The 21,862-nt window shown below is 31.9% G+C and overlaps 4 protein-coding genes across 7 annotated transcripts; 1 reads left to right on the top strand and 3 right to left on the bottom strand.

Annotated features, from left to right (window-relative positions):
- Nucleotides 1-439: 439 nt before the first annotated feature.
- LOC112801490 (tetraspanin-10) lies at nucleotides 440-3,072 on the bottom strand. Its single transcript, XM_025844251.3, has 11 exons — nucleotides 2,758-3,072; nucleotides 2,298-2,410; nucleotides 2,139-2,193; nucleotides 1,986-2,041; nucleotides 1,684-1,731; nucleotides 1,519-1,567; nucleotides 1,348-1,431; nucleotides 1,202-1,269; nucleotides 926-1,051; nucleotides 770-845; nucleotides 440-644 (listed from the first exon to the last, which is right to left on the bottom strand). The coding sequence occupies exons 1-11, from the start codon at nucleotides 2,809-2,811 to the stop codon at nucleotides 576-578; spliced, it is 798 nt and encodes a 265-aa protein (XP_025700036.1). The 5' UTR covers nucleotides 2,812-3,072; the 3' UTR covers nucleotides 440-575.
- A 557-nt stretch (nucleotides 3,073-3,629) lies between these two features.
- Nucleotides 3,630-6,168, bottom strand: LOC112801489 (remorin 1.4). Of its 2 annotated transcripts, none has more exons than XM_025844250.3 (5): nucleotides 5,718-6,168; nucleotides 5,345-5,371; nucleotides 5,159-5,246; nucleotides 4,197-4,278; nucleotides 3,630-4,059 (listed from the first exon to the last, which is right to left on the bottom strand). In XM_025844250.3, the coding sequence occupies exons 1-5, from the start codon at nucleotides 5,857-5,859 to the stop codon at nucleotides 3,859-3,861; spliced, it is 540 nt and encodes a 179-aa protein (XP_025700035.1). In that variant the 5' UTR covers nucleotides 5,860-6,168; the 3' UTR covers nucleotides 3,630-3,858. The 2 variants fall into 2 exon arrangements, with proteins under 2 accessions (XP_025700035.1, XP_025700034.1); XM_025844249.3 differs by having other exon boundaries at nucleotides 5,321-5,371; nucleotides 5,718-6,166.
- Nucleotides 6,169-16,005: 9,837 nt separating this feature from the next.
- LOC112801487 (uncharacterized) lies at nucleotides 16,006-20,743 on the top strand. Of its 3 annotated transcripts, XM_072237214.1 has the most exons (9): nucleotides 16,006-16,654; nucleotides 16,778-16,978; nucleotides 17,057-17,179; nucleotides 17,333-17,370; nucleotides 17,461-17,569; nucleotides 17,702-17,879; nucleotides 17,982-19,819; nucleotides 19,928-20,068; nucleotides 20,263-20,743. In XM_072237214.1, exons 1-9 carry the CDS (start codon nucleotides 16,577-16,579, stop codon nucleotides 20,488-20,490), a joined length of 2,934 nt encoding a protein of 977 aa, XP_072093315.1. In that variant the 5' UTR covers nucleotides 16,006-16,576; the 3' UTR covers nucleotides 20,491-20,743. The 3 variants fall into 3 exon arrangements, with proteins under 3 accessions (XP_072093315.1, XP_025700030.1, XP_025700029.1); XM_025844245.3 differs by having other exon boundaries at nucleotides 17,702-19,819; nucleotides 19,931-20,068; XM_025844244.3 differs by having other exon boundaries at nucleotides 17,702-19,819.
- LOC112801488 (protein LURP-one-related 4-like) lies at nucleotides 20,568-21,715 on the bottom strand. Its single transcript, XM_025844247.3, has 3 exons — nucleotides 21,291-21,715; nucleotides 20,957-21,211; nucleotides 20,568-20,887 (listed from the first exon to the last, which is right to left on the bottom strand). Exons 1-3 carry the CDS (start codon nucleotides 21,588-21,590, stop codon nucleotides 20,753-20,755), a joined length of 690 nt encoding a protein of 229 aa, XP_025700032.1. The 5' UTR covers nucleotides 21,591-21,715; the 3' UTR covers nucleotides 20,568-20,752.
- Between the last annotated feature and the right edge of the window lie 147 nt (nucleotides 21,716-21,862).

The raw sequence follows: 21,862 nt of genomic DNA, 5'->3' as shown, positions 1-21,862 counted from the left end.
TCTAATTAAGTGTTTATTTGTGTGTTATTAAGTTATTGAAAAAATATTCTTTTAATAAAAAATGTTTTTATTATTAATTTTTAGTGTATTTGACAAAATTTTAATAGTAAAAATATTAGCAAAATAAAAAATATGTTTTTAAGTTATAATGTATATTTTTTTAAAAGTTTTTTATTTAAAAAATACATCTTTAACAAAATAATGTTAAAATAAAAATATATTTTTATATTATTATATCTAAATATAATTACTAAATAAAAAGATACATTTATATGAGATATTCAAATATAAAATTATTTTTATTATTTTAATATTTTTTTAAAATACCTTTTTGTAAAAACACACAAAAACAAACTCTAAATCTGTTTCCTTAATTATTTTAAGGGTATTGATTGAGAAATAGATTACAAATAGAGAAGCAACTTATGGTAATCCTTGGTTTGCAAATTTGAAGTTGTGCCCTCATTGATTGAATAATATAATGTATAAGCTAAGGTGCTTACATGAACTACACAAGTGACTACAAACGGCTACAAAAATGAATTTAAGCGAGTGCATGAGATCCAGGCCTACTATCAAGCTTTTGAATGTTGGTTCCTGGCAGCACTTCGTCGTGCACAGCATCCCACAAAGTATATAATTGACTGTCCATTGAACCAAGAAAAAGGTAATTGTAAAGCAGTAGCATTTGGAAGGATAATAAACACAAGTATAAATGATCCAAGTTAATGTTGCAAGAGCATTAAAGAAGAAGATGTGAATGTCTTACCAAGACAAGAAATAAAGCAACATTAAAGATTGCAACAACTCTCCACTCAGTTTTCATGTATTGTGCCACGCCAGCCCTGGAAACAAAGTTTTGAGGATAAGAACACACATTAACATGGAGGCATGGACTAATTACTACTAAGCATGCCATGCTTACTTGCATGAATCACAATCATAGCATTTGATGGCACGAGAATTTTTGTACAGCTTGCAGTCAATGTTGGAGCTAATTGGGTGAAAGGTCAAATCATAGTACGATGCATTTACAGCAGGATATCCACATCTGTGTTAACATAAAAGTCCCACAATATAGTAGGAAAAAAAAGATAACAAAAAATCAGTAATATTGAAATGCCCACCATAGAAAATTAAAGAAAAAAAAATGTGAATTTGAATATGCTTAAAGAGCAATCTTTGAATGGGTGGAACCTACTCAGAAGGTGGTCCGCAGCAACCAGCTTCAATTGGGGTCAATTTAGCTGATTTATATTGTTTAAGAGTCTGCAAAATATCAACGAAATTATAATCAGTGTTATGTAGAAGATAGCTGATAATACAGTTAAACAGATTGCTATAGACCTTGTATTTCTTGGAAAGTATACTGCAGTCTTCAGATTTGACTAGGCAACCCCTCAAGTGCTCCCAGTTATGAGAATTGTTAATCTAAAAATATAAGAGAAAACATCAATCAAACCCATGTTTTTAAGTGCAATCTAATTCTTTAGTTCTTTATGCTAATTAGTATCTTACTTGCTTGAGAAACCATGAACTATAATCTTGGAGTTGATATTCCTTATACCTAATCACAAAACAAAACTCTCATTCATGCATAGTGTGATCCACCTCAAGCCAACCACAGCATGTCCACAATAATGTGTACATAAATGAAATGAAATGATTGATTGAATCCCTTACCTCAAGCCAGCCACACTATGACCTGATCCATTATTAGTCACAATGAACCTGTCACAATGCCACATGACAAGGTTGCATAAGAGATAAGATCCACACAAGTACTTAACATTGAAGAAGCCAAATCATCATATATGATCAAAATAACAGAGAAACATTCACAAAAGAAAAAAGAGAAAGTCTAGCACATGTTGATGTTACAGAGAAGCTGCAATATTGAGGAATTTGTATATCCATTTGAAGAAACAATTTATGACTAAATCATGAAGCCAAACAGAAGATGGTGAATGAATTTTCATACTTACGCCAGCACTGTGAAGATCAGGATTCCCACCAAGATGAAACACAGCATGATTAGATACTGCAAATTAAATGTCAAGGAGGATAACAATTCAAAATTTCTTACTGCTTTGAATTTAAGTAGCCATATTAAGTAGGAATCTGGTAATTGAGGATACAATCCATAACAGTATGGAGCTTCTTTTCAGAGCGCCTATGAAGCCAATCACGGATCTTTGAAAACATAAAAAGATTGCTTCTTAGAGGATTATAGATTAGCAGAAAAAGATTCAAAAAAAGCAAAAGAAAACAAGAAAGAATGCTTAGGTGAGGCTGACATGAAGAAAATGAATGCTCCAAGGCCGATCATAGGAACAGTAAGAGACTTTCTGCATCCATCATGATGATTGCTCATCCACATCCCAAATACTATAACTGCTATTGCCAAAAGCTGCAACAAGGATATTATGATGAAGAGACTCAATCATGGAACCAAAGAAAATGCTTGGATTCTGGATTATAGCTTAGCTATTCAATTATCAGCATAAGTCTTGAAATAGCATGTGACATTTTATATTAAGGAGCTGAAATAAATATGGAGCTTTGAACTATCAAAGGGGAACATGCAAGAACAAAGACATAAAAAACATGAGCTCAAGAAGATAAATATGCAACACAAAAAACCGGAAACAACAGATTTGACAAGACATCAAAAGGGCATCATGCTTTTGAAAATGCAGCTTAAAACTGATAAAGAACTTGAAATAGAGAATAGAGAAAAGAGCATTGCATACATACCATGGTGTTAAAGTTGATCCATTTGATAATAAAAGTGCTAGTTCCTACTCCCATTTGTCTTCCCTTTTCTCTTCTCTCCCCCTTGAAAATTGGAACTGTTGGAAAATTCTGTTTTGTTTAAGAAGCTTTGTTGTCTTTTCTTATTGCTTAGAAAATAAAGAGTATAAGGTTAGAAGTTAGAAGGAAGAGTTCCTTGCGAGGCCTCGAAGTGGCACTTGCACTTCACGAAAGAAGGGAAGGAACACAAGAAGAAAAGAGAAGGAGTGAAAGCATTGGAGGGAGGGGGCAGGGGGAGGGGCATTTTCGTCAAAGAAAACAGAAAGAGCACGTGCTGTGGCTTGTGTATCTAATGTTCACGTCCACGTCAGCACTATCTAACACGCCACGACAAACAAAACAAAACATAACGGAACATAAAGCTGTCTTTGAATTTGGTTGTGGAATTCAAATGTTGGTCTAAGTTGTGCTCACGGATTCCTAGTACAATCTCTTTGCGCATGCCTCCAACCTCTTCTTTTTCTGTGTTTCCTAAAACAAATGTTTAGTGTAACTCTAATATCAACTTGCTTATTTGAATAGCCACTTTATTTTCTGTCTCTCTTTTTTGCAACAATTAATATTTTCAACTGTTCCCGCAGAGCATCTTATCCTTTTCAATTGTATCTTAGCTTATGAATTTATCATGATACTCAAATTGATGCAATTGAATTTATGGTTAGGAGTTATCTCATTGGCTAATTTTTAAAATCACTTTTATCTTCCGATATGATGATTAATGGAAACTCTACAACTCGTTCTTGTGAACTTAGACTTAATCCATAACACTAATGAATATTAATAAAATCATTATGGAAATACGTTTAAATGCACTATGAACTATGAAGGCCAGAGAGCAAAGTTATATATATATATAAAACAAAGCATACATAGTGAAGACAATTGCTTCACTTATTTCTTTGTTCATATCAATGATATAATAGTATATACACCAAGAGAAAATACAACACTCCAAAGCAAATTTTTAAATGAATATTAACAAGTAATTTAATAACCACGCCAATGACATTGTGATCTTTTTGTAGTTAGCTAAACAGAAAAGCCTCATGCTTTAAAACATGCAAAGAATTTGGCTGGTGTACGACCACTACTACGAAACTTTGCAGCTGTTTCCTCTAACTCAATAAACTCTTCCCTCTTTTGAGCTTCAACCATTGCCCTTTTCTCTTCTGCTGACCTATGAATATCAGCTATCTTATTCTTCATCTTTTCTGCATATTCTGCTTTCTTTCTTTCCAAGTTTTCCTGTTAAAACAATTTTTTTAGTACTGTCATGTGTTAGTTGAACACATACAAGTCCTTAGTGAAATTTAAAAAAGCATAAAGAGGATTAAATTCTCTTTGCAAATGATAATCTGTGTATAATTAGAAAAGTTGATGACCTCAATTATCTTGAGTTGTGCCTCCACTGAGGCTTTCTTTTTACTCTCCCACAATCCAACGGCTGAGAGCTTCTTGTATGCCCTGTTTGGTCATTTCACTTTCATCAAGCTCAGTACTCAATAATAGAGAATGGAGTTGGAAATTTGTCTCAATCAAATTTACATGGGTAGGTTTGCAAGTGAAGTATATATATATACACACTAGCAATAAGAAAGCTTTCAAGGCAGTAAAACTTCAACAGAAAACTTCATTGCTTTCTTCCAAAATGTATACGAGGATATCAAGTTTTTAAAGCCATTCTTGATGGCAAAATTAAAGGTAGTATAATTACCAATGGAACCAAATAATTTCAAACCAATTTTTTCTTGTGAAGTATGTTAGAATTACAAACAAAATGAAGAAAAGCACATAATCTTGGACATTGCTGTGCATCTTGTATCAAGATAATCCAATGATACATGGTTCAAATTTTGTGATTACTTAATTGTACAGAAATACAAAGAGAGGATAAAAGTGAAAGGAACTTATGATATGTTGTGGGTCCCACTAAATAAAGTTGTTTAAATTAAAAAGAGTTATTTTTTCTTTGTATTTCTGTACCATTTTATTCTGTATCAGAGTCATCACCTCAAATTTATGTTGCTAAATTATCATAGCACATGATTTACGAAGTTCAATCCAATATGCTTAACACATTGTCCAAATTCTAATGTATGGATGAAATTAACTGAAAATAACTACATACATGAAATTATATTTAGCATAGCTTTCACTAACAAAGTAGGATGACTCATAAATTGATCTAATAGTATCTTAGATTTGGACTAGCAACAAACAAAGTTATACCAAGGTCAATAAAATCATTCCCAACATTTCTTTTGAATCTACTTACATGAATGGCTTATTGTATTCAAATGCAGTTAGGCATAGATATAATATAGATTATGAAATGGGCACTTGCCTATTCTCTGCTTTGGTCTTTTCACTTTCTTCCCATGCTTTAATTAAAGCCAATCTTTTCTCCGAAACTACTCTTGCAAGCTCAGCATCTGATGAAACAATATGAAAATGATACCAAGCCATTAAATATTAAAAAAATTATTACAGATATTTAGTTAATGACCTCTGTCAACTGAATCCACTGTACCCTTGTTGCCACCAGAATCTTCAACCTCTGTAAGGAAAAAAAAATGACATGGTTGAAATAAATACTAGTATAGTATATGCAAAGTTGTACACACCTATTTCAAGTAATTTGTCTATTGTGTTCATTGTAAAATTACATGTTGAACTTAATTACAATTCTCTTCGACAGGTTTGATAGATTTTAGACTGAAATACAAAATAAACTTGTCTATAATAAATTTAAGATACAGATATAAATATACAAAATAATTTTATTCTATGAACAAAATTTGTCTAGTTTAAAAAATTGGTGACAGGGGAAGCGATGTTAGGAAGAAAAGCATGAAGTTGATTTCATGGAACAAAAACCTTAATGCCTTGGATCATAGACTTACTTTGAACAAGTGGAGCAGTGATGGCATGCTCTTTAGGCTCCTCCAGGCTCTGATGGCTCACAGCACTTGCAGTTGGAGGGTCTGGTTTCTCCAATTCCTTGACTTGAACAGAATCCACAGAGTGTAGCTGTGATGATTCCATGTTGTTGTTCTTCTGATCTCAAACTCAAAAATTTGGCAGCAACAGAAAAGCTAAGGTTATTATGGGAGCAAAGCAAAGCAAAGCAATGAATGAATACAAGGATTGTTGTGTTAGAAACTTAGAATACAACTATATAGGAACCAACTAACAACTGGGATTAATTAAAAGTACAAATTATAACAAGGTGAAATTGAAGAACACAATTAACGTAGGGGAGCAGCGAAGTTTCATGTTGGGTCCTGACAAAGATTTGCGGATATTCACGGCCTTCTTTCCTTAATTAATACTATTAGCTTAGTTACTGCCTATGAATAAAGCCTCTACCAATATACTATTTATACATCAAACATTATTCTTTATATCTGTATAAAAATATAATTATTATTAATTAACTGTATGTTTCAGATTGTTTTTAATTTATAAAATACAAGAATGCGTATTAATTATTAAAAGATATTGATGTCAAAATAATATATATTATAATAAGTGCATGCATAGTGAAATTGAAAATTAATTGATTTTATTAAATAATCATCTTTCACATTTATTATTGTTGTTGTTAACCTCCGGAGACACAGAAGCAGAAGCTTAATATGGTCATGTTGGAAGTAATTGTAATCCAAAGTGTAAGGGTTCAGTTATTGTTAGTTGGTATCACACACGTTACGTTAACAAGAATTAAAAAATGCATATAAATATTAGAACTTCATTTTTTTTATTAATCAAATATAATTGTGCAAGCTTAACAAATAAAAAACAGACACATCTGTGCATAACAAAGACCATATAAGATAAGCTAAAATCCTATAATTTTAATTAATAGGATAACAATTTTCAAATTAAATTCTTTAAAAAATATTTTTAATAAAACAATAAATAAAATATCATATATATTAATTCTCATCCTAAACTCTAACATAATTTATGGACTTATATGTATATTCAAAGATTTTATCGTTTACAAAAATATATAAAAATTATATTTTTTTTCATATGAATTTGTAGTAATGATAGAATATCAAAGTGTTTCTCGCATATACTACAATTACTTAGATTGTAAGTAACTAGATTGTGAAACTTGTTTTTATGACTATGTAAATTTTTTGAAGTAAAATTTTTTTTATCACATTAGTCACACTCGTATTTTACATCTTGATCAAACATGATGAATAATATTCAATATCCAAATAAGAAAAATATGTAGAATAAAATTGTGAAGCAAATAGTAAGAATGGATTGCGAGAAGAAGTGAGACCTAGTTATTTAGCAGCTTGATTATAGTTATAACACAAGTTGAGTTGCAATGATGCCAAGCAAAGGGAGCTCGTCTTTTTCAAATCACCGCGGAAGGAGACACAATGGTGGCTATAATTGCAGCGGTTTCAGAGACGGTGACATCAGCATCCTAGACAAAGTCACAATCACCAACAGACAACACCCAAAATGTCTATGCGATTTATATACAATAATCTCTATTTCAAGGACTCATAAAAATCTGGATAGACTATTTTTTGGATGTCCACTATATAAAGTAAATAATTGTAGAATTTCTAATAATTTACATTTTGACAGATTTGTGTAATAGTGTGTTTGATTGAGTAGGAAAAGCTTTCTCATTACAAGTTCTTTGCATGGGTTGTCAAATTTTTTACATCAACTTGAATGATGATGCTGTCGAGAATGTTGCCATGGGTTGTAGTAAAATTGTTGCTAATGTTTCAACCATGTGTATTGCTGATGATGCTGGTTTGAAACATGAAATTATGGAGTTGCAGAATAGAATTGACTTGTTAGAGATTTAGAAAAATGTAATCCTAAAAGTTGAAGACAAAGGTAGGTATTTGAATTTAGTGTTTATTATCATGTTCTTTTCATTGTTAGTGTTGAGTTTGTCATTTGCAATAACTATTTTGTAAGTTATATTTTAGATTGAAATTGAATTTTGTCTGTAAATTTGTTTTCTTTCTTTTTTTGAATTGAATGATTGTGAGATGAAGTAAATTTAAGTAATATATCTCCTAATAAATTTTGTTCTAATTTTTTTTATGACCATTGTAAATTCAAAGTACTTAATAATGCTGCTATGTTAGATTGCAAATTAAATTAAGAAGAGCAAATGAATTTAAAAAAAACTTTGCATCATTAGTTATAACAGCAAATATAAAAAAAAATACTTTGCACCATTATTTACAATAGCAAATATATTGCCCTAATGTCAAGTGGCACTTCAAAACATATCATACAAGCTACACTTAGTAAAAAAAAAAGTTGTCACAATAGCAACTTAACAATATTATAGCCAACTTAAACTAAAAACATAATTTAGGCATACATCAATCTAAAATGATCCAAAAAAAGAGATTTTTATCCATGACAATCTTTCATTAAACCCTTCCTAAAGAGTACTTCAAGTTTAGATCAATAAATTTGAAACATCATAACCAAAATATAATTCAAACTACTACATCAAAAAGCAAAGCATATTCATTTCTTTTTTGGATGCTTGAAACCAAGATTTAGAATAAATTAAAACATTCTTGATATAGTGTCGTTACATGCTGCTGCAAGTGTTTCTGTTGAGACGCTTTCAGTTGTTCTAGTGGTAGAATAGGAAATGGAGTGCTACACTGAATTTGTGTAGGACAATGTTGTGTAATGATTGGTTGCTTAGCTCTTGCACTAGGTAGAACAGTTCCTCCAAAATTTGCTACACTTTGTAATATACTACTAGCAAAAATATTGACTAGAATCGAACCACACCTCAGCCACTTAATTGGATTCAAAATAATCAATTTCGTTCTGGTTCAATTGACAATCTGAACTTGAATTATTCATTATCTTCAACAATGAGATAACTGATGATGGAGGAGAAGGAGCAAAAGGAAGGAGAAGAAGAATTCCAATGAGAAAAGAAGGAGGAAGAAGAGGAGGAGAAAGTGGTGTTGGTGAGAGAGTAAAACAAAAAGAAACTTGAGAAGGTAAAACAAAAAGAAAAAGATGAATAAGAAAAAAAAAGAAGAAAATAGCGATGATGATGAAAAGAAGAAGTAGCAGGAGATGAAGAGAAGGAAGAGGAAAAGTTTTGAATTATGCAGAATTTATCAGCAAATATACATTGAAAATTCTTAAAGAATACACCCAAATATCTTCGTGTTACACCCAAATTTACTGCAAATACAGAAAAATATTTTCTTTAATGCTGAACTTTTACATTATATTCAATTCAAACCATCAACGATGAAACATTATTCACCTATAGAATCATAAACTACTAATGAAAAAATTAACTAGAATTGAACTCTACGTCAGCTACTTGATTGGATTCAAAATAATAATCTTGTTTTGCTTCAATTGACAATCTGAACTTGAATTATTCATTATCTTCAACAACAAGATGACTGATGATGGAGGAGAAAGAGGAAAAGGAAGGAGAAGAAGAAATTCCAATGAAAAAAAAAAGAGAAAAAAGAGGAGGAAATGGTGGTGTTAGTGACGACGATAACGAAAGAGAAGAAAAAGAAAAATGTGCAGTAAGAAGAAGAAGAAAAATGTCCAATAATAAAAAAGAATGTGCGCACGTAAATATAAATAATTTGTATGAAAAAACGTTATAGGTGGAGAATAATTTTAATTTTTATATAATAAAAATAGATGTGGCTAACCAACAAGCCACACCTTGGTTCTTTGTTTGTTGTCTATTGCACCTTCTATATTCAAATTTGGTACTAGTGGATCCTCGAAAAGCATGCAATGTGAATGAATCTTTTGTTTATTTATATAACTTTATGATTTCGGAGTCCCATTAAGCTTTAATTTATTATTCTGATATCTGACTTTTCCTCACCGCATTTGACACTTGAGTCTCACTCTTTAAGCTTTTGATTTTCTTGATTGGGAATTTAGGATTGCACCATACACGTTATTATCCTAACATTTCACTTTGCAACCGACTAACTTTGCTCTTTGACTTATAGGCCGCTTACAGGATTATTTTTAATTATTAATAATTAATCATTAAATAATATTATTTTACTATATCCTTTTTCATAAACCACTTTTAGAATAAAAATATAAGATCGCAAAAAGTGACCGAAAGTGGAGAAAAGTTGAGAATTATAGATTTTCTTTTAAAAAAATTAGAAAGCAAAAAAGAGAACGAATAAATTTAAGATAACATAGCGATTAGATAAATGTTTTTATATTTTTAAAATTAAAATTAATGATAAAAATCTAACAAATAAAACACATAAAAAGAAAAAATGGTATTGAAATAAATGTTTTCATATCAGTTTTTCTTCTTAGACAGTTAGGCTATGAGGTAACTGGGCCTGACTTCAAGGAAAATGTTATGATGAAGATAGGCCAAGATGAAAAGAAAGCTGGGCTTTATTTATTGTACTCTTTCCATATCTCAGTCAAAAAATCCCAATCTAGTCAAAGGAAAATGTTCTCCGTACCAAAAACTAAACTAAAGAATAAGCTCATTGAGTTGGCTGTGTATCAAAACATAAAGTGCTGCTGCATGAATTTCACATGATCTCTTGCAATCCCGATGTTAAAGAGAAAAGTGAACAAAGCAATAAATGTGTTCTTCTTTGTTTACAATTAATCTTTATTAAGTATTACTACACCAAACAAGGTGAGTTAGTTTAGTAATTAATTCACTAATCTATTTAAACAAGTGTTATAGGTTTAAATCCTGTTTTGTGCATGGAGCAACTTATTAACTAGTGACACACTTAAATAAAGTTTTGATCCATAACAAATTAATCCTTGACTTGTTCAGTAATGGAATAATAGAGGAATAATAGAGTGTAATTACTAATTAGTATTGAGAGAGTTCTTATATGTCTCAAAATTAATAATCCAAGGATATTACTTCCAATAATATTGATGCTATACCAAAATAACATCAAAAGGGTGCGAGGACTTGTGAGTGGATAGTTTGATGATGATGGATAAGGGGCCAATTCCAGGTTCACGTGAGCACCTTCTGTTGTCTCTCATGTCATCATGTCTGTCCCAATGCAAGCTCATCATTTCAGCACTCTTGTAATCACTTCATCATTGCTTTCACCACTGTCTTTCTCCAACACAATATATAAAGTTGAAGCCAAAAATATCTAAAAAGTTAATTAACTTTGTCTATTCTATACCTTAATTTATTAAAGACGTGTATCTTTATTGTTGTATGTAGTCACGTTATTGAATTGAAAGAGATAATCCAGTGATCCAAAATTCCCAAAACTATGCAAAACCGTCAACCATATATATTCACGAGAACATTAACAATAGTAATCAAGAATAATCTCTCATGAGTCACCTACTTCTGTAGGATATAACCCTTTTGTTCGTTTTCTTTCTAATTATTAAAGGGTCGTAGATAAATATTTGTTTGTTTAATTTCCCACTTTCCACGTGTAGTTTATTTGTAAATAAATCATAATAACTAAATCTATTTATGGGCACGGAATAATTGCTCTAATATTTGTAATTTGTTGAATTCATGTCTACTTCTGGTTGTATATATAGCTCAAGTTGTGACTCAACAATGCTTTTGCGAATTAGAAGTTAAGAACTCTTGATGTGAAAGGAAAGAAGCCAGACAAATTCGTCAATTATTTAACAAATTCTTGCTTTTAGACTTGGAAAAAGAAAAAAATCACTAGATATATTATTATAAGGATCAAAAGTGGAAATCATAATGAGAAAAGCGGATTAATAAGGTTGAATAACCTAGCTGAAAATGTGGAATGGGACCAAACTAGCCTGCAATGATGTTTCTATGCAAATAATTAACATCATCATTATTATAAGCTAGCATCAAACATACATCTTTATGGTTACAACTTTTGTGTCTCATAAGTACAAGATGGGCCTGTCTCCAACAACCAATAACAATAAGTATCCTATAATTAACATATATATGTTGAATTGTTTGCTTAATCAATCCAATCTTGAACACAATCTTCATTCTTTTCATGATCAGTTGGTGATTAAGGATCAATAATCTGCTGCTTATGAACCCATTCATTGTAAATGGCTGCTTTGGTACTTTTTGAATCATCCCTTTGAAGGTCAATAATGATTGATAACCAAAAATAAGGTCTACTAAAATTTTAACATCTAATATTAGGTCTGTGTTACTTATGTAAACTTAATATGTTGCTTTTTCATTATCATAATATCACATATTTGCTTTATTATCTAATTTTGCTTTTCATTATGCAATAACGTATACTTTGAGTTGCTTATCATTTGCCTCATTATTATAGCACTGTAGACTAATTTCTATATTTGGATCATTTTATAAGGAGAATTTGTAAAAATCAGTAATTTTTAATATTTTTAGTTATTATTTAATTAGTACAAATATTAAATTATCTTTAATAAATAAATTTTATTAATTTATATGTACGAATTCTGAAAAGATATGAATATAAATTATATTGATTTATGTATATAAAATTCTGATAAATATAAGTGTAAATTATATGATTTTTATATGTAAAATTCTTATAAATATAAGTATAAATTATTGTTGGCTAAGTATTGACAAAAACTGATAATATTTCTTGGCAATGTAGCATTACTCTTTTATAAAACTAGCAAACTTCAAACACAATTTTTTCCCCATTATTTTAAGCAATAATAAATAAGTTATTTGGCACTCTTCAAAATAAAGGCAATATATGGGGTATTAAAAGCTATTATTACTTTATATGAACACTATTACTTCTAGCATTTGTTATTTATTATGCGTAAATATATTTTCAAATTTTTAAATAAATTTATGGTATGGTATATGGTATGGTGTACCTAGATCTGTATGCTTTATTTGTAACCGATGCTTGGTGTTGGTGATGAGTATATTCTGTATTCATTGATGAATTGAGTTCTGTTCCAATTCGGTAGCTGCTAGCTAGTGACTGCAAATACACGCATTATGCATTGAAATTGGACCCAATCGAATAATGCACTTTACTCATATATTGACTAATAACTTATATAGTCTTCCACTCACCACACATATACACATAATAATAAGCAGCTTTAAAGTCAAGTAATAAATTAAAAGCATGATATATACATCGACTTATCTGAGCTTCATTTGAGATCGCCCTCCACGTACGTACCACTGCTTCTGCAAATCTCTGGATGTGTAAGTTTCGTCACCATCGATCCCCGTAAATCCATGTTTTTATTGGTGCTCATCATTTTGTTATCAAGGAAGGGTATAATATGCCTAATTCCTAACAATGTACATGCAACTAACATTGAATGTTACCCAAATATATTTGTTGTAAAAATTCGGGTGCAATTAACTTCATGTGAAATTGTTAGCCGAGAGTCATTAGATGAAAATTTAGTCAAATCAATCAAATCATTTAACGGTTGTCAGTTATCAACTTCATGTAAAGTCGACTGCAACTGAATTTACACCATAATATAATGTGCTTTTTGTTATTATATATGTTTAGGTACATCGTGATTTTAGATATTCGTCATTTGTGGGCCCAAAAACGAAACCACCTTTGTCCTCAACTGCAGTCACAGTAAATCCATCAACCTCACGACGAATGTATATTTTTAATGATAGTGTGTGTATAAAAATAATCCTCACAATTTAGAATAATAAATTCAATTATATTAGACTAATTGAAATGAAAGCAATGAGGGGATATGAGCTATAATAATAGTTATTTATAAATCCATCAACAAGATCCTTTCACGGTAGCATCTGGTTTAGGGTGTGATTCATCCATTTATTTAAAAAATATATCTATGAAGTCAATGTTTCATTGATTTTCTGGATCCTTAGATTTGCATCCAACTCATTTTCAATTAGTAATAATTCTTTGAAATTCAGCTAAAATAAAAAAAACCTTCACCTAAAACTCAAATAATATCACTTTTTATTACTAGATCACGGTATGTAGTCGTTACCATCTCAAGAAAATGCATATCATAAAACAACCATGTTAGATATACACAAAAATTAATTATTAATATAAATTATATATTAAAATATAAGATATATATTAAAAATAAATTAAACAACACATATTTATACATAAATATGTGGTGGTTATTAATTTTAGTACTAAAATAATATTTTTTTATCATATAATTAGCTTTTAATAAGATGGTTTGAGATTGTTAAATTAGTTTATTCACTTTTTAATAGTTGCATACTTAATTGCAGGGGCATGGGCGCGAGTTACTTATTAATAGAGCATATTTATCTTAATCAATATATAACAGATTTATGATGCATTGACGCGGATATAGAATAAGACACGACATAAGACACGCTGACACATGAATTTTAAAATATTATAAAATATGAGACACACATATATATAAAATATAAAGTATTTTTTAATATTTTATTTTAATTATATCAAGTATTTAAATATCTTTTGTTTTAATAAATAATAATATATACTATATCTAAATTTATTTTAAAAAATATATATTAAGAATAAGACTGAACACACCGACACGTGATGGTATTTAAGTGTGTCCAAATGTGTCTAAAAAAAATTTAAGTCCATACCAAAAAGTAAATAAATAATTATATTTCTAATTTCTAATTATAAAAAATTAAGTGGACTTAATTTATCCTAAAAACTAATTCAAAAAGTAAAAGTTACCTCACAGTTATAAGGATTATCTAGGTTTTTAATTTTAGACAATGTGAGACTTAATACTAATGACTTATAACTTGCAGCCTAAGATGCCAATTAGTTTTAGACCTAATAAGCCACTACTATATGTATATGTCTTGATTTTATTTCTGTATTATTATTGGTGAATATTTTCATATTCATTTCGAGTATAGACGGTCTTTAAGTCAAGACGTCGCCAAAAAAGTATAATTTAATAAAGTGATGGATGCTTAGGAAGCAAGGAGGAGGAAGAAGAAGACATAAATTTGGTCGTGTATAACTGTATGTGCTTTGGCACAAAGGCTGCTATTAGTATATAGCAGGTTCTATTGGCTTTCTCTCAAAGCTATTAATATTGTTGGTGCTCTAATTAGCATGTATTTTCATTCGTATAGAAACAGTTTATTAAATCTATATATTTCCTTTTGTGTAATAATATATAGCGATGCTCATTTTCTTGTGTTGTTTTTATTAAGGATTTGTTAGAATTTGTTACAATAGTTATTTTATCTTTTTGTAAATATCATAGCAAAAAATATTAGAAAACTATCAAAATTTATTATTAATTATAAAAGTTTAAAAATATGAGCTAAAATTTATTATATTATTACTAGACTAAAAAAATTAAGTTGACGGCCAAAACAAAAAATTTTAACGATCACCTAATATTTCTCTTTCATAATACCAAAAAACTTATAATTTTCTTTTGTTCACTAGTTGTATAAAAATATTTTTATTTAAAAATAACAATTAAAATATCGACATATATATATATATATATATATATATATATATATAAAAGTTTAAAAATTAAACAAACCTATGAAACTATTTATTATCTTCGCATATCGTAGTTTTTTTATTCATAATCGTTGAAATTTAACTGTCGTCAATGTGACCGATTAAATTTTATTTTTAGATGAAAATAATCACTCCCTAAAGGAATCCAATGATACCCTGTCAAATTCTTTTGAATCCATGGATATATGACAATAAATTCCGTTCAAAGCTTCACATACAGTTGGATAACTATCTCAAGTCTCAACCAATATTAATTCATATCCTTCTACAGGTAGCACACATTTTATTTATGATTACAGATCAAACACTATGGATTGTTACTTCTCCTTTCATTGTAATTAAAAAGATTTACAAAAAGAAAAAAAAAACCCTTTGATTCTCATGTATCGTAGAGGCATAGCATGACAAAGCTTACTTTGTGGAATGTCCTAACTTCTAGGCCCTAGCTAGCTAACCAGTGTAACTACCTCAGCTTATGAACCCTATCTTCTACGATATCATTACTGAACCCAACGAACCATCTTTCTTACTTGTTCCTTTTTGTCTGGATTCAAAGTTTTCTCACCATCTTAAAAAAACATATCTTAGAAACACCCCCAAAGACTTCAGGATTATGAGAAAAACCCAAACTGTTGACGGTTATATATATAAATATAACTTCCCTTTCAAGGGCAAAACAAAATTTCTTCTCCTATGGATTACTCTAGGTCTCTAACCACTTCCTTTTAGGTTATTTTTTCTATTATTTTTCTAGTTAAACTTAGAAAAGCGGACTGATATATCACATGTAATGTAATGGGTAAGGCTAAGCATGTGAATTCTTGTATTTCAATTTAATACAAAAAGAAAAGGCGACAATACCTATCCATGTCAAAAAAGGAGGAGAAGATACGTTATTGTCATGTTCCATAGAAAATACAAGATTGTGAAAATAGCTAAACACATAAAACTTTTCTTGATAATAAAAAATAAACATGAATGATTAATTAATTGTTTGTGAAAAGAGAAGCTTCTATTTCAATACAGATTCATGCATAAACCGCCATCTAACTCTTCAGACCAATACACACAATACATGTATTTCTCAAAACAACTTTAATTTGGTGCCAACATATATAGCAGCAAAGCAACCAGAAAATTCAGATCTTTGGAAACAATTCATCATTTCTGAGTTGCACTTGTGATATTGTGTGTGGCATTTCCATTCTATGTGGATGAGTGAAGAGTGAGACACAAAAAGAGACATGTTTCGTTCTGCAAGATGGTGGACCGACAGGAACAGAGTCAAAGCTCTTTTCAAGCTCCATTTCCATCTCACACAGGTTTCATTCATTTTCTTAAGGATCAAGGATGAATAATTCAAACTCACCTATTCCTTTTCATTTGAATTTTGCTTCTTAAATGGTATTAGAATGAAGTTGTTGGGGGATGTAACAATTTTTCAGGTGAATGAATGTGGGGTGGATGCATTGGTGCTGTCAATAGTTCCAGGGGACTTTGGAAAACCAACCACCAGATTGGATCAAGTTACAGTTAGAAATGGAGTTTGTACATGGCATAATCCTGTATATGAAACTGTCAAGTTCATTCAAGACCCAAAGACTGGCAAATTCACTGATAAATTATATCAATTTTTGCTTTCAACGGTATACATTCATTAACTCGCTCTTGTTTGTTTTTGTTTATCAGAATGTGATCTCATTTTTGCTTTAATTCATATGCAGGGTTCATCAAAAGGTAGCCCCATTGGGGAGGCTTCTATAAATATTGCTGACTATGCTGAGGCCACAAAACCATCCTATCTCTCTCTTCCCATCAGGGTTTCTCATTCTGATGCTCTTTTGCATGTTAGTTTTTTTTGTTTTTGTTTATTTAATATCTATTTTTCCATATATAAGGTTGCTTGAAACTTGAGTGCTACCTAATTTAAAGATTTGAGTGAAACATAAGTCAAGGCAATGGCATTCTCATTAGTTTTTCTTCTGTTGCTTAATAAACAGGTATCCATCCAGAGGATTCAAGAAAATAGTGATCAAAGGTAACTGGGAATTGCCATGATCATTTTCATATTTTAGGTTATAGAATTTGTCCCATAGTGAAATTTTTTTGATGCCAATAACATTTGCAGAGAAGAAGAGGAATGTGAAGATGCCAAACAAAAATCCCATGATTGGATCATAAGCAACCATTTAAGCAATGCAGACATAGATGAAAGCACTAGAAGCAACTCTTCTGAAGTAAGCCTTGGAATTATATTTTCCTGACTCTACTTCATATATAATAATGTCATATAACTTCAACAATGATGTGCTTTTCATGAAAATTCATTCATTTCATGTATTAATTGTACAATTTCTTGTTTTTCACAGGAAGTCACTGCCAAAGCAATGAACAATACAGAAGAATTGAGTGTTAATTGCAGCACATCTAGTGAATCTGACACTACATTGTCAAGTTCAGATGACAGCTCTGGACTTGATAGTCCCCGAAAACTTGGACTGAAAAGAAAAAAGAACATCCATTCCAGCAAAAATGTGTTTCTTTCAGGTATGAGCCACAATTCAAAATCTCAAAAACTTGTTATCAGTGACTCCACAACACAGATGCATGATGATATGCATCAGAGAATACACTTTGATTGGCCACCAGGCGATTCGACAAACGGCTCCAACCATGACATTCCAAAGGAAGATTCCGAAGAATCACATCCTACAGAGACTGAAAAACTCAAGGCTGAGCTTGCTGCATTGGCTAGGCATGTGGATGTGTCAGACATGGAACTACAGACCCTTAGAAAGCAGATTGTGAAGGAAACCAAAAGAGGGCAAGACCTCTCAAAGGAAATCCTTATCTTGAAAGAAGAAAGAGACGCATTCAAGTTGGAATGTGAGAATCTCAAGTCTTTCCACAAGCGAATGGACGAGGCCAGATTGCGAAGCAGGTCGCAATTGGAAACCAGAGATCTCGGCGCTTTCGTGGAAGAAATCCGGCAGGAATTGAGTTATGAAAAGGACATGAACGCCAATCTCCGGCTACAGTTAAAGAAGATGCAAGAATCAAATGCTGAACTGGTTCTTGCTGTGCAGGACCTTGAAGAAATGCTGGAGCAATCACAGTGTAATAACAAAGACTCCAAGGAGCTAGTAGAAACAGAAATGGAGAAGCTTGTACAGAGACAAAGCAACGGTAATAACGATACAGAAGCACTTGAGAAGAAGATTATAGACCTATATGGTGAAATAGAGATGTACAGAAGGGACAAAGATGATTTAGAGGTACAACTGGAACAACTTGCATTAGACTATGAGATATTGAAACAGGAGAATCATAGCATTGTGTATAAGCTTGAGCAAAGCCAAGTTCAAGAACAATTGAAAATGCATTATGAATGTTCATCTCCTCCTCCTCCTCCTAATAATAATGATCCTGATCTTGAAATGCATATTGAGAATCTAGAGAAGCAACTCAAAGAACAGTCAGAAGATTTCTCGAATTCTCTTGCTACTATTAAGGAACTCGAAACGCATATCAGGAGATTGGAGGAAGAATTCGATAAGAAGAAACATGGATTCGAAGCTGACCTAGAAGCAGTGACGCGCGACAAAGTTGAACATGAGCAGAGAGCCATCAAAGCAGAGGAAGCTTTGCGGAAGACAAGAATGGCGAATGCTAAAACTGCCGAGAGGCTGCAAGAGGAGTTTAGAAGGCTCTCGTCTCAAATGACCTCCACATTTGACGCCAATGAGAAAGCTGCCATGAAAGCATTGAAAGAAGCGAGCCAACTGCGTTCGCAGAAGAGTTTACTAGAAGAAATGCTGCGAAAAGCTAAACAAGAGATTCAGTTGCTTCAATCTGATTATGATTTAAAACTCGATGATCTCTCAAATCAAATGAATACAATGACGGTTCAGATTCAACAGATGAAGCTGGAGATCGAGGACAAGACAAAGCAGCTAGAAGATCAGAAGAAGAACGGGGAACAAGCTGGTAGCGATTTCTCTGAGAAGATTCGAGTGCTTAAGGCAGAGAATGAAGATCTGAACGGAGAGATTTGGCGGTTACGCGAGCAAGTAGAAGGAAATGAAAGTCGTAGAGATGAGTTGGAACTAATGAAGAAATCGATGGAGGAATCCGAGGAAATGTTACAGAGAGGAAGTGCCGAAAGAAATGAACTGGTGAGTACGATTGCATTGTTAAAGAAGGAAGCAGAGCAGTCAGTTAACGAGGCTAGGCGATTGGAGAAGGAGGTGGAAGCAGTTAGAGCTCAATACAGTGAGTTGAAAGGTTCAGTTTCGGAAGAGGCGGCGGAGAAAGAAAAACTTAGGAAGCAAGTTTTGCAGATGAAGAGTGAGATCAAGAAGAAGGAGGATGCGTTAAGCAGCATGGAGAGGAGGCTTAAGGATAGTTTGAAGAACAAGAAAACTGCTTCAGCTCCTCAGAATTCAAAAGACATGGCAAGTCTGAGGGAAAAAATCAAAATGCTTGAGGTAATACTAACTCATTGGAGAATTTCTTAAAGAAAAATTTGAATTCCTGTTTAAGTATTAGGAGAATAATTAGTATTTCTGGCAATTGAGGTGGCCATGTTGATTAAGCAGGGCCTTGTAAAGTCAAAGGAAAAAGCATTGGAGAGTTCATCAAGTTCATTCTTGAATAAGGAGAAGGAACTCCAGACCAAAATTGACGAGTTGGAGAATAAAGTGGAGGAATTCAATCAGATTATTGCTTTGCAGCAGGTATGTATTATGTATCAATTTTTTTTTTTAACTAAAGATATGGAGATTCGAACCTGCAACCTCTAAATGGGTACGGGAGACTATGCTATTTGAGCTATAGCTTGTTGAGTTGTTGGCATGTATTATATATCAAATTATCAACAGATTAATTATTATTGTTATAGTTCAACATTGACGTGGACTTGATGAAACAGGTTTCTCAGGATTTAAGCATTATTTCTTCAAAAGATGTATGTGATGAAAAGGAGATGGTAAGTGAGTTGACGGAAAGAAACAAGTCAATGGAAAGCGAACTAAAAGAGATGCAAGAGAGATACTTAGAAATGAGCCTCAAATTTGCAGAGGTAGAAGGTGAGAGACAACAGCTTGTTATGACCCTGCGCAACCTCAACCTCAACCTCAAGACTATTAACAAACCCTAATTAGTACTAATTACTTAATACTTCTTCTTCTTCTTTCATCCAAATACATGTGTTATATAATGAATAAATTGCCAAAATTATGTGTACCTATCTTCCCTTTTTATTGACCTTGATTTTTGCATCCTGATGCTGAATCTGTAATATTAAAGTGTTGTATCTTCTTTACCAATGGCACTCGCTTACATACTATAATGTACAATCACCACTTTTCTTTTATTGTAACTATATATTTATGTTTCTTTTGATTGAATTACATACTTGATTAGATTGAGCCGCAGACTAGAGCAAATACAGTGACAAAGGCCATTATAAGAGAGTGATCTATGTCTCCTTCCACATCCAACCTTAGAACATCCTTCCCCAGTAATATCCCTGAACATGTCTGCTTTTGCTTTGCCTGCACACTCAAACAAACAATCAATTAGTTATTATTAAAATCAATACAAAGAAGTAATTTAATACTTACATTTGCGACTATGTGTCCGTTCTTCATATTGAAGATCATAAACCCTGATGTTTTGCTACAGATTCTGTGTATGCAATATTTTTGGCAGCCTATAGTAGTGACTTGGCAACGGGCTACTCTTCCCGTAATCATCATCTTATAACTTGTTTTCACTTCAAACCATGGCTTCTTCTTCGTTTTCTGTTGCTGCCTTGTATAATCGGAATCAGAATCATTGCATCTATAAACATCCCATCGTCCAAAAGCAAGTAATTTCTGCAACAACAGTAATCAAAGATCACTATATATTGCTTCATGCATGCATGAAAGTCACCATTGGTTGATACCTACGTACCTTGTGAATGGAACAGACAAGTGTGCCTCGTAGATCCATAAGGTTAACTTGAGTTGCTCCCTTTTTGTCATAGTTATCAACGCGGTAAACGATGTCACCATTTGAATCATACACAGTGCAGCCGTTAGAGTGGAACACAAGCGATTTCATCCAAACTGTGTATTTTCCAGAACATGAGGCCTCTGCCGCAGGGTAAACCTTCTTCGCCATTGGAATCACATCGGTCATCGGCGAAATAATGTCTTTCTTTATATCATACAAAATAGTGAATACGGTTTTCCTTGTTTTCATTTGCCCCATTCGTCATTCAAAAAATGAAATATTATATATTTTTTCATATAGCCTTTGGAGGAATCGGAGTCATTATTATCCATTAAAGCACGTTTTGTGCACTACATTGGGCGTGCTGACAGAACTTCGATCCAACCCAAATATATATTAGTTACTAGCAGTTGCTACTAGAAGCCTAGTACATGCACGAGAACAAGCTCACATTGGATGATATGTTACTATCTCTCTGTCTATCTTTGTTTTAATTTGATCTTTTGCATTTAGAGAAGCACTCATGTATC

This window comes from Arachis hypogaea, chromosome 5, assembly GCF_003086295.3.
Source record: "Arachis hypogaea cultivar Tifrunner chromosome 5, arahy.Tifrunner.gnm2.J5K5, whole genome shotgun sequence".
Classification (NCBI taxonomy): domain Eukaryota; kingdom Viridiplantae; phylum Streptophyta; class Magnoliopsida; order Fabales; family Fabaceae; genus Arachis; species Arachis hypogaea.
This window is presented reverse-complemented; position numbering and strand designations above follow the sequence as displayed.

Coding starts and splice junctions, on each gene's coding strand:
- LOC112801490 (XM_025844251.3), bottom strand. CDS start 2,811: ATGGGAGTAGGAACTAGCACTTTTATTATCAAATGGATCAACTTTAAC. Junction 2,411..2,757: donor GGATCAACTTTAACACCATG/GTATGTATGCAA, acceptor TCCTTGTTGCAG/CTTTTGGCAATAGCAGTTAT. Junction 2,194..2,297: donor GGAGCATTCATTTTCTTCAT/GTCAGCCTCACC, acceptor ATGTTTTCAAAG/ATCCGTGATTGGCTTCATAG.
- LOC112801489 (XM_025844249.3), bottom strand. CDS start 5,859: ATGGAATCATCACAGCTACACTCTGTGGATTCTGTTCAAGTCAAGGAA. Junction 5,372..5,717: donor CACTGCTCCACTTGTTCAAA/GTAAGTCTATGA, acceptor TTTTCCTTACAG/AGGTTGAAGATTCTGGTGGC. Junction 4,060..4,196: donor CACAACTCAAGATAATTGAG/GTCATCAACTTT, acceptor TTGTTTTAACAG/GAAAACTTGGAAAGAAAGAA.
- LOC112801487 (XM_025844244.3), top strand. CDS start 16,577: ATGTTTCGTTCTGCAAGATGGTGGACCGACAGGAACAGAGTCAAAGCT. Junction 16,655..16,777: donor TCCATTTCCATCTCACACAG/GTTTCATTCATT, acceptor ACAATTTTTCAG/GTGAATGAATGTGGGGTGGA. Junction 17,180..17,332: donor ATTCTGATGCTCTTTTGCAT/GTTAGTTTTTTT, acceptor CTTAATAAACAG/GTATCCATCCAGAGGATTCA.
- LOC112801488 (XM_025844247.3), bottom strand. CDS start 21,590: ATGGGGCAAATGAAAACAAGGAAAACCGTATTCACTATTTTGTATGAT. Junction 21,212..21,290: donor TTGTCTGTTCCATTCACAAG/GTACGTAGGTAT, acceptor CTGTTGTTGCAG/AAATTACTTGCTTTTGGACG. Junction 20,888..20,956: donor ACGGACACATAGTCGCAAAT/GTAAGTATTAAA, acceptor TTGAGTGTGCAG/GCAAAGCAAAAGCAGACATG.